Raw genomic sequence first — 17267 nt, 5'->3', positions numbered from 1 at the left:
TAGAAATTCTCTGGTAGTTTTACTTTTTATTGGGATCCACCTGGCCTTAGACTTTATAGCTCATAGGAATGAGCTATGAGGAGATGATAAACACAAGTTGACTGTCAGCCTCACAAACCATTTGCCTTAATTTCTTTTTTTTGAATTCTTGAGCTGGTCTCTACAAACCAAAAGGTGAAACTTTCTTCCAGAGACCCATTGTCTATTGAGCTCTACTGCATAGGTCTGCACATGTTCTAGAATTGTTCTGGAACTGTTTCGCTTTCAATCCTTATTGAAATTGCATTGCTGGAACCAAGTCTGTCCTGCCCTGTCTCTTCTACTGTAAGAATAGCATATTTATTTTCCTTAAGTTATAAGTCTTTAAAAGAAGTCATATGTTACTAGCAGTAAAACTTGAGGATAGTGCTTTTCTTTCTACAGTTACTTTGGTTATCTCTGTGAAGGCAATAAGAACAACTGTATGAGAAGTACTACTAACCTGTCTCTAGGGCTGTAAGCAGAGTGCTGGAACACAATACCTGTCTGGAAGTGACTGTGAGCTGCTGGTTGATGATGTTTCTTTCCTTTGCCTTCTGCCATTGTCCTCAGATCTGGCATCACTCTTTCTATAATGAGCTCCGTGTTGCACCTGAAGAACACCCGACCCTGCTGACTGAAGCACCACTGAATCCCAAAGCCAACCGAGAGAAAATGACCCAGGTAAGCTCACACCGAAGCTATAGAATAAGTCTATCTTTGCGAATTCAAGAGGATGTGAACTTCACCATTTCTGTTAGTCATGCCAGCTTGACTGTCCAGTAGTCTATGTCTTTTAGTTACAGGCATGGAAACTACATAGTGACAACCTGTCATATTTGCATATTTTTACGTTTACTTTAGAAAGTAAGTGTATCAGTTCTGAATGTGAGAACTTCAGTCTATCCAAGCTTAATGTCATCTTAATCTTTTTTTTATGCCCAGGCCTGTTACAAAATCATCTTTAATATGTGCATGTGTCTATATTCATATGTAATAGGTATAGTCCAGATACAGATATTTTTGATTTAGATTTTGTATTATATTTTCCTTCCTTGTTATTACTAACCATAAGAAACATGAAAATCTTGTCTTCTCCCTCTCGTTCAGTAAATTGCTTCAACTAAACTAAAAACCCTAGTGTTAAGGCAATTATTTTAATTGCATTTCAGATTATGTTTGAGACTTTCAATGTGCCAGCCATGTATGTAGCTATTCAAGCTGTTCTGTCCCTCTATGCTTCTGGACGCACCACAGGTAGGCCCCTGGGGAACGTAACATAGATGTTTGAAATAGGTAAGTGTGTTGATGTGCACCTGGGAATGAATCGTATATTATCTTCTCAAAGGGATTGTGCTTGACTCTGGGGATGGTGTGACCCACAACGTGCCAATTTATGAAGGCTACGCTCTGCCACACGCCATCATGCGTCTGGACCTGGCTGGCCGTGACCTGACAGACTACCTCATGAAAATCCTGACAGAACGTGGCTACTCCTTTGTGACCACTGGTAAGGACATGCTGCTCACTGAGGAAAGTTGTTTAATGTGCAATGTTTCTAGCAGCCTCAGGAGAACTAGGAGTGGTTCTGTAGTTGAATAGATACAAGAAGGAATCCAACAGGAAAGTTCCCTGAAAGACTAGCAGAGGATTTATTTTAAAAATGGGGAGGGTGTTGAAGGATGAAAGGAAACAACCTGTGAACATGTCTGGGTCTTTCCTGAATACCATTCTAAAGACTGAATCCTCTTGACAGCGGAGCGTGAAATTGTCCGTGACATCAAGGAGAAGCTATGTTACGTGGCCCTGGACTTTGAAAATGAGATGGCCACTGCTGCCTCTTCCTCCTCTCTGGAAAAAAGCTATGAGCTTCCTGATGGCCAGGTGATCACCATTGGAAATGAACGATTCCGCTGCCCCGAAACCCTCTTCCAGCCATCTTTCATTGGTAAGCTGACTGTTCTGCCTTGATAAACTGCACATAAATATCAAGTCCCTATTTTCTTTTGATTGAGTTCCATTCCTAGCTCACTTAGATGTATACATGAGTATGTCCTAGTACCCATTATGAAATAATCTTTTAGAACAGCACTATTAATATAGTGGAAGGAACTTTATGTCAAACAATAAGGCAAAATGCTTTCCCAAAATAAACCCTGAATGTTTATTCCTGGTTTCCAGCATTGGGCCCATGCCATTTTGTATGTTATGCAGTTGGCTACTATGAGAAGTATGGCTGCAAAGTCACTTTTCTAAATAGTGTGAGGATTGTGGTTTGAATGTGCTTGCAGGGAGGCGGACGTGGGAAGGAAGGTAAGAAGCACTACTTTTATTTCTCAAAAAGACTGCTCCGAATCCTGAAACCATGGTTCATCGCATTTGCAGAGCAGAGCCAACACCATGCCATGCTAATCAACAGCCATGAAGGCAGACTTGCAATGAGATCACACAGAAAGCCAGTGTTGGTTCTGGTAGCCAGCAGAATTTCATTTTGGAAACAGATAAAAAAGTAGTTGCATACTTAGAGGTATTAGGACATATTTTGACTGTTCTGTCTCTGAGCTGGCTCAACTAAAAAAAAAAAAAAAAAAAAAAATTCCAAGACCATATAAGGAATTCTTAGAACACTGGAGATTGCCTGCAAAAGCCTAGTGGAAACTTTACTATTCCATACCCCCAGCTTTCTTTTTAAGGAACAGTTGTGTACATAAGGGAGTGAGGAGGGCTGTGCACCAAAGAACTCCTAAGCAAATAATTTAGGCAGCTTCGGAATGCATTTCCAGATTTCCACAGCTCTGGAGATGGATGTCTTCCAAAAAGACGCTGAAGTCCATGTTGTCAGTTTTGACTTAACAATTTTAAGCCTCTGTGTGGAGTTGCTTCCTCGGTGTTCTTCTTAACTTCCCCAGGCATGGAGTCTGCTGGCATTCATGAAACCACTTACAACAGCATCATGAAGTGCGATATAGACATCAGAAAGGATCTTTATGCCAACAACGTGCTGTCTGGAGGCACTACAATGTACCCAGGTATTGCAGACAGGATGCAGAAGGAAATAACTGCTCTGGCTCCCAGCACTATGAAAATCAAGGTATGGTGCAATTATTTGCTCACTATTTGAGTTGTCATGTACAAAGCCCTCAAAAACCTAGTAAAACATAGCAACGAAGTACATATTTTGAATCATGTCCATACCTTCTAGCAAATAATTGCCACCTGGTAACTTTGTTGGTGGAAGAAGAGAGCCCTCTCTCCTCTCTTTTCCTTGTTCATGGTGATATCTGCAAACTGCCATAACACAGCCAAAGGAGAATAGCATGGACCCAGCAACATGAATATTCCTCTGGGGCTACATGTGAGCTTCTTTAGCCCTTTTTGGCCAATGGAGATGGGAGAGAGGAAATGCTGGTTTTGTCCTTGGCCTACAAGTTCAGAAGAGAGACTTCAACAAGCCCATCTTCCTTTTGCTGCTTCGAATTTTCCATTCCTTGCTTTGCGAACATTTTATCAGCTATACCGATAAGAGTCCTCCATAGGTCACTCATTTTTTCAAGCCCTCCTGGGCTATCATTATATGTTCCCAGATCAATTATCTGCCCTTTTCTCATATGCAGTCATGAATCCACAAATGCACTAATCTTACTGGGCAGACTGACTCAGGCAGAGAAATTAAGGGTTTAGAATCAGACTTACATAACAACTTTTTAACTTTACTGCTTGCAGCATTGCCAGAGACGACACTAGCACATAGATACAGTGTTTTTGTTAATATCAAATATCACTGCTTTAATATTTTTGTATAACAAATGTATCTTATTCACGGTGGACTGTTGTACTTAATACTTTTATTTCTTAAATAGATCATCGCTCCTCCTGAACGTAAGTACTCCGTGTGGATTGGAGGCTCTATTCTTGCCTCCTTGTCTACTTTCCAGCAGATGTGGATCAGCAAACAGGAATATGATGAAGCTGGTCCATCCATTGTTCACCGCAAATGCTTTTAAATTGCTTTATCTTTATATGTCTCCTTAGTGTATTACTGTGAATGTATTCAGGAAAATACATTCTTATAATTTCATTCCATAAATCCTTCATTGTAATGACTCTAATTAATTGGATACTATGTATTTTTTTAATAAATTCTAATTATGCTATGAAATTACTACTCTATTAACAAAAAACAACCAACAATGCATTTGTGGAGGTACCATTACAGTTGGTTTGAAGCTCCATCTTGTGACACGAATTTGTTACTACACTGTACTTGGCTTAATAGAAAAAGTGATACCTTTGGCTCAGTTATACCAAAGCTTAGAAAATTCTCAGCTGTCAGGCTGCACATTGTCAAAGTTTAGCCTCAGTAAACATTTTAATCTGCAAACAGAATCAGTCTTGGTTTTTCCAAAATTTTGGGCAGTACCAAAGGACCATAGCATCTGTTCGATATCATCAGGATGAGCATGTGCACTATGCTTTGTATCTGCTCTACTCAGAAAAAAAGTATTTATCCACATCACTTCTTAATTCACAGCTGTCATGCTGGAAAAGCTAATTTTTTTCAGTGTGTAGCCCAGAGTTTTATGATGAATACTACAACAGTTCAGTGTGTTTTCTTTAAAGAAACAAAACTTGTTCCTCTGGGGGCATACCTAAACACTAATAGTAGATTGAACACATGACTTTCCTAGCATATGTCTGCAGGATGAGTGCGGCCTATTATTTTTAAGTTGTGTGTAGGTCTAAAGGGTAATTAAGCTGGCTTAATACACTTTCTCTTCAGAATTGTGTTTTTTGGTGGAAAGGTAATGTAATCAAAGTAGATAAAATAATTTAGACAATTGTCTTTTTCTGTGATTTTTCTGATTCCAGTTATAGTCTCAAATACATCAAAACTGATAGTCAACTAGAAGCATATGCATAGAAGCTGAAGACAGTAATACTGTCTTAAAAGTATATATGTGAATAAAGAATTCACTGAGACAGACCTGGAGAAGGTCATTTCGAAGTAACTTGGTACAATCTGTATTCATTGGAGTTCAGGATAAAGGATGCTATTTATTTTTGTTACCTATTTTCCTGTCTAAACTCAATAGTTTACCTCCCCTGTTACTCATTATCTTTCAAACTGTAAGCTCTTTGCAACAGCACCTGTTATTTACCATGTCTGCATAACTCCTGGCTTCCAGATCTTGTCCGGTGTCTGACTGTTAGCACATGTTCTAAACTTTTTCATACTAAATTTACTATTTAAAGTGTAGGTCAACTAGGTTCTTTGAATAGATATTAAATAAACTTTTAAGAGCAAATAACTTTGTATGGTTCTTCCTTCTAACTCTATCTAGATCTTTTTATCTAACTCTAGATAGATCTAGGGAATCCCTTTCAGGATAAGAACTTGATTTCAAATAAAAGTTTCTACTAGAGGGTTGCTGGAGAAGACACATTTATCCAAGACACTCTGATGTATCTCTGCTATTTCAAGATGTGATGAGGGGCCGCTCTCAGGTAAGGATTTGAGTTTTCCTTTTTTTTTTGCTCAATAACTTAACCAGAACTTGAGATATACAGGGATGGACTGGGGAAAAAGATAAGAAAAACTCTAACAAAACAGCAACACCCAAACTGATGTATTTGCCCCTACTACATATAATGTAAATTCACTGAAGTAGTGAAGAGATGTATATAGCCAGAAGTCACAAAAAGCCAACTGCTGTTAAAAATCCCTAATTCTAAGAAAGCGATTAATGCCAGCAAGTGACAAAAGAAGCATTACTTATTTCACAGTTACTGTTGTTTGAAGTACATTTTATTGTTGTGTTTTATAGGTGATATTTGTTTACAGATTCAGGGGTAATGCCACTGAACTCCACCTTGACAGAGCAACAAAATAACTCCAAAACAGGCTAGAGCAATAAATATCAAACCATTCAATCTAAAATGTATAAATATAAAAGTCATTTCTGAAAATGTAGGAAAACCAGGAATCCATTTTTCTGTTTCGGTCATTTCTGTAGTAACATTGCTATCATCCATCCATATCACCTCAGATCCAGCACAATTATCTTTATGTCTTTCCCAACCACATGGGTACATAGCTGCAGAAGAAGTCAACACATTACTCACAGAAATCAGTTTCAGTAAAATAGCATATGAGGACTATTGTTTCCTTTTAATTTTCTGAGCCTGTTTGATGCTATGCCTGTCTATCCAGCTTTGATTGTAACTGTCACTGTGCCTGTTCAGAGGCAAACCTGATCACCACAGGTCTAGACTGCTGAATAAAGCAAGGACTACAACAAGCAATCTGAAATAAATTTCTAAAGAGGATATTGTTTAGTGCTTAGCCTGTGAAACAGGTTATAGTTCTGTGCTATCCTGAGAGCCCAACAACAAAGTAATTTCCAATGTCTTTCAGCGTTACTTCTCTGCATTTGATAATTTTATTTTGAGCTATATGAGGTGCTCTATAAAAAAATCTTAATTATTCAAAGGTGAACATTGTTGTCTTCCAGATAACAGTGACATATCTGATAATCCTGAATGACTACACTAGTCAGCCATACATATAGCATACTATGCTGTTGAAACATCAAAAGATTGGGTAGTTATTGAGAAAGGCTTATGAGAAGCCAGGAGAAAATTATAGGCAATGAAGGAAAGTGGGCTTAATCTACTAATAGCTGCACTTTTCAGCAGCTGGGATGTTCTGTTGGGACACTACAGTGGGGGAGATGAACTGAATTATTTGTTCAAAAACTGAAGAGCTCAGGAATAACTCCCATTTGAAACTGTGGCTTTTGCTTCTTCTGAAAGCAGGTAGGAGTGGTGACTGATGGCAACTGCATCTGGTTAGCCACCACTTGAATGGCAGTGTGTAACACTCATCTCGTGGTTTCTATTGACTGCTTAAATAGACTCCTGGTGTCTACCTCGGTCAGTGAAGCAAGGGTAATGAATTATTAACATGGGGAAAAAAAATTATAAAGAAATCTAATCTGAAGCATGTATAATTTCTGCTTGCAGCAGAACCATGGGCAAGAATTTGAATAGTCAAAACCATGTTGGATTATATACTTACATTAAATAACCTAGGATCCTTTGTATGTGGATGAAATCCCTTCTTTTTACAAGCAGAAACTTCTAGCATGCCAGCAGTAGTAAGTCTGAAGATGCCAGTGCTGGAAAGCAAAAGATAAAACTCCTGTCATATACTGCAAATCTAAGGTTTTACTACAAATTGCTTAACTTAACAGGGCAACAGAATGGTACTCAGTAACCTTTGATACACAGAAGCCAAGGCTGAGTTGGATTCTTAATGGTATTTGAAATCAAGGGGAGTTGTATTCATGTAAAAGAAGAGATGATGAGGGGAAGGAGAGGGGAAGAAAAAACAAAAACAAAACAACACCACCACAAAAAAACCCCACACAAAACCATCACCACCACCAAAACCCAACAAAACAAAAACAAAACCAAAAAACGCCCAAACATGGTACTGGTGTTGTTCCCATTAGGCAGGTTACCATACTAGGGGGCTGGGGCTATTTCACACAGGAACAGATACAAACCAGAAACTTAGGTGTTCTGGATTGCATTTCACTCGAACTCTGGAGGGGCAACTTAAAAGAGAAGAGTCTTTAAGCTAGCTATGTAAATGACTAGTAAGAGTAAACATCCTCCACTCTCTTTTAGGTAATGAAGTAATACAAAGCACTAGATAGTGCACTGCTGCATATATATGATCTAACACTTTAAGTATTGAATAAAACATTAGAAAATCCACCCTTCTGTAAAGAACATTAATAGCTAATAACTACAGGACAGCACCTGATTAATAAATGTTACAGATAGGAGTAACAGTTTAGAGCTGGTTACAGGGTATCAGCATAAACTGTGAAAGAAGTTTGGAAGACCCATGGTTTGAAAAGGTATGCAGACCTTCTCAGGGTTACAAAGCCTAGTGCTTGTGCGCTTGCCATTCAATCTGTATTTACAGCTCTGCTACCTGAATGGGCCATATAGGAAGTTACAACCAGAACAGGAATCATAGATGTCATCTATGGGGGCAGAAAGCCGGGAAGAAAGGCTAAAGAAATGTGCCCTGGGGCCTTGAAACTCCAAGTACACAAAAGCAGAGTTATGAAACTGAGGTTGGAAGAAACTTGAAGATTTGTCTAAGTCCAACCCTCTCTGCTCCAGCAGAATAATTTTGAGCAGGGTGCACAGGACCATGTCCAGTCAGGTTTTGAATAACTCTAAGGATGTAGACTTCACACCCTCTCTGAGCAGCCTGTTCCATTACAAACCTTCATATTAATTGTTACACAGTTCCATGTTTTTCCAGATACTTATTGTTTGTTTTTAATGAAATACAACATTAGGACCTTATTATCAAAAAAGTGATCTTTATCCCTCTACTCCCCAAACTGCAATTTTCTTATAATCATAGACAAATATATCTAATTCCTCCACTTTCTTCATCAGATAGAATAAGGATAGGTCTGTGGTAGGGCACTGGCAGTGAGGTCTCCAGGAGAACAGCTCCTGTCATTAGTTGTCAGTTGAGCAGAGTATAAAAATAAATAAACTTTAAAACCTGGGGCTAGGAGGGAGAAGAGAGAAGCCAGAAACAATACTGTGCATGTAGACTGACTGGAATGTAAGTCTAAACAACTTAAAGAAAATAAACTCACAATATAACATTCCTGCTTTGCATCCCAGCTGACATGTGCTGTTCACATTTGACCAAATTTTAAGATAAGGAAGAGGGGAAAATATCTAAATATTACTTAGAAAAATCAGAACTCACTCGTTATGCTTTGGTGAACAAACAATTGCAATGGCCTCTGGCAACATTAGCTGATAAGAACAATGAGTATGAAGATCAACACTGGATAAGAATGCAGTTTGTGTTGGATGTGTCTACGAAAAGAAAGGGAAAACTCAACATCATGAAATATTTCTTAGAAACCAAGGCCCACATACATTCAAGAAGGAACAATAATTTGTAACAAATGAAAGTATCAGTACTTCCCCAGGTTGGTTTCTTAAGTTTGTATTAACCCAGATTCTGCATTGTTAGGGTGGCTTTTCTGTATGAGGTTTATGGAGGCACATTAACAACCAGATGTACAAGCAATTTTCTGATCATGGGAGAGAAAAGGGTGTAATGAAAAAGCACAAGACAAAGGGAAATGACTTGATTGTCCAAAATCCCTAAGAGTGAAATTAATATAAAGTTTAAACAACACAATATCCTCCCCCCAATTTTGAATATAGCAGAAAAAATAAACGACATTCAAAAATAATAAAATACACCTAAATAAACATAAACAAAAGTTGCACTGGCAAAAGCAGGTCCATTGTGTCAACAGGATGCCTCAACTTCATTAAGAAATACTCATCTATGGGAGAACGTTAGCACTCGTTTACATCACTACAATTAGAATAAGTGAGCAAATTAATTTGGATTGTTCCAGTTATTTCTTTAGTTTGTTATTTCATTTTTTTTTTTTTCACATAGTATATAGAGTTGATAGAGAAAAGCCAGAATCTGAGTCATACGTACATGGATCCAACCCAAAGTGAGGAGATTGTACTGATCCTGAATACCAAATAATTCTTCCACATTCTCCATGTCGCAGTAGTCTGGTCCTGCAGATTGCTTTGGCACTATTACATGGGTAATAGTAAATTCATTATGTGTCTGTAAAACAAACATTGACATAAAGTGGAGCAAATTAACTAATGAATAAATACTCAATCAGAATCTGAAAGATGTCAGCCCATCAGCTAAAACAAAGCAGTATAGACACACTGATTCCAGCGCAGCTACACTGACTTACTGCACCTGAAAATACCCCTTAGCTTTTTATCATGAAAACATACGGGAAGGTGTTAGTAACAACATGAGAGTGTTGAATTGAAACGTTCACAGACACCAGTATGAAGAGGTTGTCCTTTAAATGAGGAACATGAAAAAAAAAAAAAAAAGGTTTGAGAATACCATAATTTTTTTCTGTGAAACTTTGAACATCACTACTCTTGCTATTCTTTCTCTTTATACAACTCAAATACACTTGGACGTAATCTTTAAAATTCTTTGTATGCTGGCATCAACCATGACATCTTTCCTTGCTCTGAAAGGACATTAACTGTTATCTGGGTCAAAGTAAAAAACAGCCTGAGAATCAGACGTTTTAGAGCTTGATGGGGGATTTTCTTTTCTTTTTTTTTTTTTTTTTTTTTTTGGTGTGCCATTATAAATTTGATGACTCCAGTAGATTCTAACAGTCTTTATATTTCATTGTCCTCTAACTAAACCTCACTTACCTTAGATGAATGCCAGAGAAAGCACTTGAAAAAGCCTGTATTGTACAGCGTGCTGAAAAACTTGCTACGTTTTATAACAACAGCAGTGTATTTTGATCAGATGTTTCCCCAATAAGGCAAGCCCACACTGCTAAAGTGACCACTCATGTTAAAATATGAAGTTAATTACATTAAAGACTAATCATTTAGATCTGCTTTTGCTCTGAAGTCAATACGTTACAGGAAAATACTTCACTATCAAATATATTTTCCCCATACAAATGTGAGAGTTAAACTGTACCAGTTTTCCACAGAGAATTCCACATGTCTCTATTCCTCTTACTGTATTTGCCTCTGCTAGCAGCAGAAATTCGTGACAGAGATCCCTGGGCAAAATGACTCCTCTGAGTGCTTCAGCTAATTGAGCTAACAACAACAACAACAACACAACAAATGGGAAAAAAAGAGAGAGAGAGAGACAAAAAGTCATTTGCACAGTGAAGTTCCCTAAAATAAGGAAATATGCACGGTTTCAGGAAATTATTAAAAGTGAAAGAATTATGCTTACGACATCACAGATTTCTAATGAGACTAAATCTCCAGCATGAGCGCTTCACCCTAAATTGAAGTCACCAGCCCATAATATAAGCTCACGACCCTACCCCTGGAGTGAGAGTGAGTGGATACCATTTCCCAGGCCAGGGCTTTCCAGAGTGAACCACCACAGGTTCTGCTTCTGTTCCTTGGAAATCCATGGCAAAATTCAGACACAGGGGCTCAATCTCTAGATCCAGCTACTGTCACTCAACTGGAAGATGTGAAACTGTATAGCTAATCTCCTCTCTTAAAATGAAGAAAATATATGGAACTGTTGTGTGTATGTCAACATGTTCATGCCTGTTTCATTACGGACACCCTCACAGTGAATAAATACATATGCATATGTAATATATGGGCTGCTATAAATAGCAAAGAAGCAGATTAAAGAAAAAAAAACCCAAACAAACTATGGACTTACTCTGAACAGCACTTAGAGTAGCCTCTGGCTTCAAGACCTGGTTTACTGGAGGTGAATGTCCAGTGCAGCCTGATGTGCCACTCCTCTCTTTTTTCTCAAGCAGTGCAGTAGATAAGGAACTGTTCTCTGGTACAGAAATACAAGACAGCATATTTCCATCTATCTGTTCAGACATAACCATGCTCTCTTTGATTTTCTGATCTCGAGCTAGTTCTTGCTTCTTAAGTTGATCCTCAAAGAATTTAAACTGTTCTGATTCAAGCTGCTGTTGCCGCATATGTGCAATTCGTTTCTTCTCTGCCTCTATTAGCTTTTGATGCTCTAATTTCTTCAGAAATTCAGTTTTACATTTGTTCTGAAAAACATGCAAAATAGCGACATCCTCAGAACACTAAAAAAAGCTACATAAAACGAAGAGAAAGAAGCAAAGTAATCCTGTCATTGAAAAGTAAGTCTATTAGAACCTGTTTGCTGACCTGGCAAATACAACTGTATCCCCAAAAGCAGTACAATATGAAAGTAACTACAGTAAGTAAGGAATTTCAATCTGCATACTTGTGGTGCTTTGTTTTACTTCCGTGTGATAACACTGGCCTCATTTGCTCATTGTAATAAAATCATTAGAAAAAGACTTTTCAGAACACGGATGGTAAAGAAACTAGACACAAGTGTAAGCCCTTGCAATTTTCAGTGCAACAACAGATCCATGAGTACATGGGTTTTCTGGGTAGATTTCACAATCCATTTTGTTATCCGGATTTGTTGCTTGTTGCTGCTGTTTAGACAGGTTTGTCAAGTTTCTGCTACTTTCTTTCCTGATACTTTCTTTCCTCAGCTTTCCCTGGGTTGCTTAAGCTGGCTTTGGTGCAGAGTGTCCCCAGCCCCAGACACATGAGGTGCCCTCTCTGCTCTGGTCTATGCGCCCTTGCCACCGAGCCACCTGCTGTTCCCCAAATGGCACAGGAAGCATGAGGTTTCGACAGCCCTCCCTGCTTCCTGTTAAAGGAGAGCATCAAGCATCTCCAGAAGCAAGCGAAAAAAAAAACCCCACACAACAAAAAACCAGAGCAAAGTCATTTCTTAAATGTCACAGACAAGATAGAGCAGGAAAGAGAGCCTCAAACCAGTCGGTGACAGGAATATGAAGCACGGGGTGTTTGTGTGTGCACTTTGTTTTTTACCTCCCCGTGATTCCCTAAGTTAATTTTAAGGGAAGGAAACAAAAAGATGTATTTTTCTCAGATGCTTTTTCCAAGACAAGTTTTTAACACTGCAGATCCTGTTTTCAGTGATCTCAATACACAAGATGGAGGTACTTAGAGTAACTTGAAGACTCAAACAGGATAAATTCAAACTGAAGCACATTCAGAGCCAAAAGACTTTTTTCCACATACTCATCTAAGTGTCTGAACGTTATCCTCTTTATAAAACAAAATCAGAATGTACGCAAGACTATTCAGATATTCATAGGCTGTTATCTAAATATCACAGCACTTGTATTTCCAAACACATACTTGCATTACTTATTTTCAAATGACCGACCAAATAGATTCTGAGAGGAAGTGAAAAGTCATCCTAAGCAGTCCATGAAATGATTACATTCTTGTAGAACTGGCATTTTACTGCTTAATTTTTAAGATGACTTATATGACAGAAAAAATATTCATATCAAAGATTTAATAATCATATAAAACTTACTTTGTTTTGCAAGTATTCTTGATATTCTAAGTTATATTTCTTTAAAAGATCTCTCTTCAATTCATCTGTCCGTGGAAATGCAACCTCCTTCAATTTCTTTGGGGTGAGGGAGAAAGACAGATAAGTTTATTTTACACTTTCTGAAAGATCACCTAGAAAACAAACTCAACTCCAATAGAGATTTCAAAAAACACAAAACAACAACAACAGGAATATTGCTCTTCTCCCAGGAACAAAAGGAAGAAATACACAGTAAATCATCAGCTTACAAAACTTTTATAGTACACTGATTTCAATAAAGCTCTATTAATTTATGTCAGTGAAAGGAGTGACATGAGTACTTCTTATCTCAAGGAAAGATTAGTCCTTTTTCTAGCAATCTGTTATCCCTGTTTTGTTTAATAGGTGTGTGATGACTAACATTTTTATTGTAGGTGTAATTTATTTAAAAAAGAGTGGTCCAACTTTCAGTGTTTCAGGTTAGCTCATCACTTTTTTTTTCTGGGACTCTCTGAACAGAAATATGACTGAATATGCCCACTTCCAGGTAGGAAAAAGTGTTTATTTGCAGGGAGAGCTACACATGTAGCTTCCTGTGACAGCCCTGGCAGACAAAACAATGTTTCTGTAAAACAAAAACAACGTTTTTGTAAAACAAAAACAACGCCAAATGTTTTCTACTGATGAAGAGGCTACCACAAAACGATTTAGAGGCTTAGGCAAAGGAGGGAAAGAGACCATGTGCTTAATCCTACTGAGTGCCACAGCAGGGAGCACATTAGGTACCTTTTCTCAACAGAGGTGTTTCCTAGATTGTGGGCCATAGTAAAAAATTTGGCATGAAGCATTTTGGCTTTGTATATAACATTATTCAGCTTTAACAGTAAAGAAAGCTGCAAATATGGAAGCATGAAGCAAGATACACTTATGCTTATTCTAACAACTGTCATTGGGCAATTCCAGATGTTTTAAGCTCAGTATAAGGCTGTATTTGAAATTTCTCTTTTAGGAAGAACAATAACAACAACAACAAACGACCCCCCAAAAAACAAAAACCAAAACAATTTTGTATACAAGTGGAGCAAAAAAAAACCCTGGTAAAAACTAAGTAAATATGTATTTGATAATAAAGACATCAAAAATATACTTTGATTATTTAGCAGGATAAGCAAATACTGCACAGATACCGGTAATGCCACACATCTCTCTTTCCCTCTGTTTGCAATAGTCAGTTTGGACCCTTAGCCACTCAGATAATTGGGACCAGAATAAAATTCTAAGTACTGTTAAAATAGTGTATTTTTAATATGTAAACTCTCAGAAATAGATACACCCAGGTTTCCAACTATCTACCAACTCATTCAGAGACGGTTCTTTTTCACCTTTTAGAATGATAATTTAATTTCCTGTAATGATCAAGTTATTAAACCAAAATAAACCATGAATGACTAGTGGAGAAAGGTATCAGAAATTCAAGCTGTGCTGGCTGCCATGGGCTATGTGTGTACTAGAGGAAAAGGAGTGCTAGGAAAGAATGGAGAGACTCTGGGGGAAACATTTCTTAAAGGCCAGGAAACCATAACCCTACCTTAATAATATCTTGTTTTTCTGGTACTGCACACTGGTGATAGTCTCGGTGACTGGGCAGCTTTTCTACAAACAACCTATGAAATTAAACATGCATGTGTTCACCTCAGTAGCCAGAGGAATATCCACAATAGCTTTTATGTTGACAGAAAGATCAGTTTCACATAACTGTTAAACACTGGATTCCAGGTGACTTGGAGCACAGTTTCACACATTTGTTTAAAATAACACTTAAATCCTTGTATAGATTTGTATGGGACACATAGGGTAATGACAGCAGATTATCTTCTACATTTGAATATATTTTGGTTTTCATTACTAGAGGGTTACGTTGAAAAGAGGACTAAACTAGCAGCCAGCACCTAAACGTAGCCCTCAAAAGCACCTTCCACCCTAGCCAGTGTTAACAATTCCTGTTTCTACTGTCTTGATCTGTCCTTAGCTGAAATGCTGAATCTTAAATGGGAAGTCCAGAATGCAGCACTGACTACCATTAAGGGTAATTATTTTTACCAGACCAAGCTGCACAGCTAACTGTAGTATTAACCTACTCAGTCATCTAAATTATAGCAACACTCAGCTGCAAAGAGTTTGGAACACACAGTTGCTATCATTCTTTCAGCAATTTGTGCAATGTTCACCTTCCAGTCTCTCTTTTTATAGAAATACAATGAACACATCTCATGGGTTTTACGTTTACTCCTGTAAGAAGCAATACATTATACTTAATCCTTTTGGAGAAGTAAAAAGAGGCAAAAAGCTATCTTTTCACGTTTTTTAAGTGCTGTGCAATACTACCATCTTTAACATCAGCGGAGTTCATAGGGTGTAACTATTAAATGCTCAGAAATCTTATCTAAACATTGCTTTTTAAGCCATGCACTGTATTTAACCAACAGATTAATACATACAGAATAATCTGTGAGAAACAGTGCTCATAGTATAGTGCAGTAGGGTCAGCTTCAATCTCTGTATATTAGGTTAGTTCACACCTGGCATTAATAGATGGATAGGACTACCGTACTAACAGCTGAGATGAAATTATAACAAAGACTGTGGTTAGAGTAAAGATCTCCAAAGATCAAAGCTATTCTGCAAGAACACACTAAACATTTTTCCCGTAATCTAAAGGAGTGCCCTGTTTTCACTGCAACTTTTCATTTCAGTTTACTCAGTAATGACTACAAATGGTTTCTTACGTTATGAACTTATTATAAAAAACAAAAGCATTCTCCAGGTTCCCCTCCTCCATATACACTGATGCCATTCGCTCCATCTCTACTCCAGATCTAAAATAACGACGTGGAGTGATATCTTCATTGATTGTGATATTGCTGCCGAGTTTGCTTAAGGCACGTACTCTCTCTTCTGGGGTCACAGAGATGTCTGTATGGTCAGGAATAGCTACTAGCTTTCTCTGAAAAAGAACAGAGAGATTAGCAAAGAGAACTAGCTATTATGTTTCACTTTCAGTAAGTGATCTCATTCAAGAAACTCAAGGGAAATCTTCATCTTTTTTCTCAAAATAGGCATTGGTTTCCCCACTGCTAGCCACAGCTGAAACATTCCAACATGTTTCTCAATTGCAAATAAAGTGTGATTGCAATTACAAATAAGAAGTGATCTTATCCCCATCCTCAAATCTTCAAATACAAAAAAAGGCAGAAAAAATATTAAGATAAAATTAAGTAAACCTCCGTAGAAACAATTAGAGGCAACACAAAGTATCTTCTCTTTAGAATCCCCCACACATGAAATTCTATAAGGTTCTGCCTTAAGTTATTGAAATAATTTGGTGGAGGGTCTTAATACTCGGACTTGTATTACAAGATATATAGCGTATGAGTTCAGGGTAGAGTTTGTCTAACAAAGACCAATACGTTTCCCTGGTCAGTCAACAGTTCACTTCAAATGTTCATTTCCAGTTTCAAATGAGGCAGATGAAGCCTAAGTTAGAACTAATCCTACTGAAGAATAAGCATAACTGCAGATTACAATCATTACCTCCCTGTTAAGGGCTAAATAAGTGGTTACTGCAAGCTGTTTCCTCTTACTTGCATTAAATTTTTTACTCTTTCTATTCAAAATGTTCATTTCAACTTCTTAAAAACACTGAAACAAATTAAAACCCCATAAATATGTATATAGAAATAAAATAAATTCCAATTAAACCACCAGGCAGAACTAGCGAGGAGCTGGCAACTGCAGGAAAAGGCCCTTGTAGCTGACAGCCAGCACTGCTAAACAGCTCTCTTAAATTGTTTCCTATTTGAATGAGAGGGTGCTAAGCCATTAAAGCATTTCTTTGAAATACATACCAATGAGCTGACAGTAAATGGTTGTTCCATGTTGTTCTCTGTCTGCAAACTAGAGAGATCGCTCTTTTCCTCCAAAGTCTCCATTTGAATGCAAAGAGCAGTATCAATCCAGCGCTCAAGATTTGCAGCCAGCTGTCTCACGGATTATTAGCCCAGGGGAAACTTGAACACAGACACATTGATTGTGGTTGTGTGCTGGAAAAAATATGACAAGTCATCCAGATTAGAAATACATTCAAATGCCACGTAAATTTGTATGCCTGCACCTGCTCATTACCTCAGTATCACAGTACTTACTTATTTCATAAGAATCTAAA

At 37.8% G+C, this 17267-nt stretch overlaps 2 protein-coding genes across 3 annotated transcripts in view; one reads left to right on the top strand and one right to left on the bottom strand.

Moving 5' to 3' along the window:
• ACTA2 (actin alpha 2, smooth muscle) overlaps window positions 1-5316 on the top strand; it is a 51790-nt gene extending 46474 nt beyond the window's left edge. For both annotated transcript variants that reach the window (XM_065639499.1, XM_065639498.1), the window contains exons 4-9: window positions 592-702; window positions 1191-1275; window positions 1367-1528; window positions 1775-1966; window positions 2928-3109; window positions 3879-5316. In XM_065639499.1, the coding sequence (XP_065495571.1) occupies window positions 592-702; window positions 1191-1275; window positions 1367-1528; window positions 1775-1966; window positions 2928-3109; window positions 3879-4022 (876 nt within the window). In that variant the 3' untranslated portion in view covers window positions 4023-5316. The remainder of the gene's footprint in view (window positions 1-591; window positions 703-1190; window positions 1276-1366; window positions 1529-1774; window positions 1967-2927; window positions 3110-3878) is intronic.
• A 740-nt stretch (window positions 5317-6056) lies between these two features.
• On the bottom strand, window positions 6057-16995 carry STAMBPL1 (STAM binding protein like 1). Its single transcript, XM_065639235.1, has 10 exons — window positions 16951-16995; window positions 15832-16049; window positions 14634-14709; window positions 13046-13141; window positions 11348-11702; window positions 10631-10755; window positions 9587-9724; window positions 8828-8940; window positions 7097-7196; window positions 6057-6113 (listed from the first exon to the last, which is right to left on the bottom strand). Exons 1-10 carry the CDS (start codon window positions 16978-16980, stop codon window positions 6057-6059), a joined length of 1308 nt encoding a protein of 435 aa, XP_065495307.1. The 5' UTR covers window positions 16981-16995.
• Between the last annotated feature and the right edge of the window lie 272 nt (window positions 16996-17267).

Source organism: Caloenas nicobarica, chromosome 7, assembly GCF_036013445.1.
Source record: "Caloenas nicobarica isolate bCalNic1 chromosome 7, bCalNic1.hap1, whole genome shotgun sequence".
Taxonomy (NCBI): Eukaryota; Metazoa; Chordata; class Aves; order Columbiformes; family Columbidae; genus Caloenas; species Caloenas nicobarica.
The sequence above is the reverse complement of the archived record's forward strand: the minus strand, read 5'-3'. Positions and strand labels throughout refer to the sequence as shown.

Coding starts and splice junctions, on each gene's coding strand:
- STAMBPL1 (XM_065639235.1), bottom strand. CDS start 16,980: ATGGAACAACCATTTACTGTCAGCTCATTG. Junction 11,703..13,045: donor AAGAATACTTGCAAAACAAA/GTAAGTTTTATA, acceptor CATGTTTTTCAG/AACAAATGTAAAACTGAATT. Junction 8,941..9,586: donor TCACTTTGGGTTGGATCCAT/GTACGTATGACT, acceptor TTCTTTTCGTAG/ACACATCCAACACAAACTGC.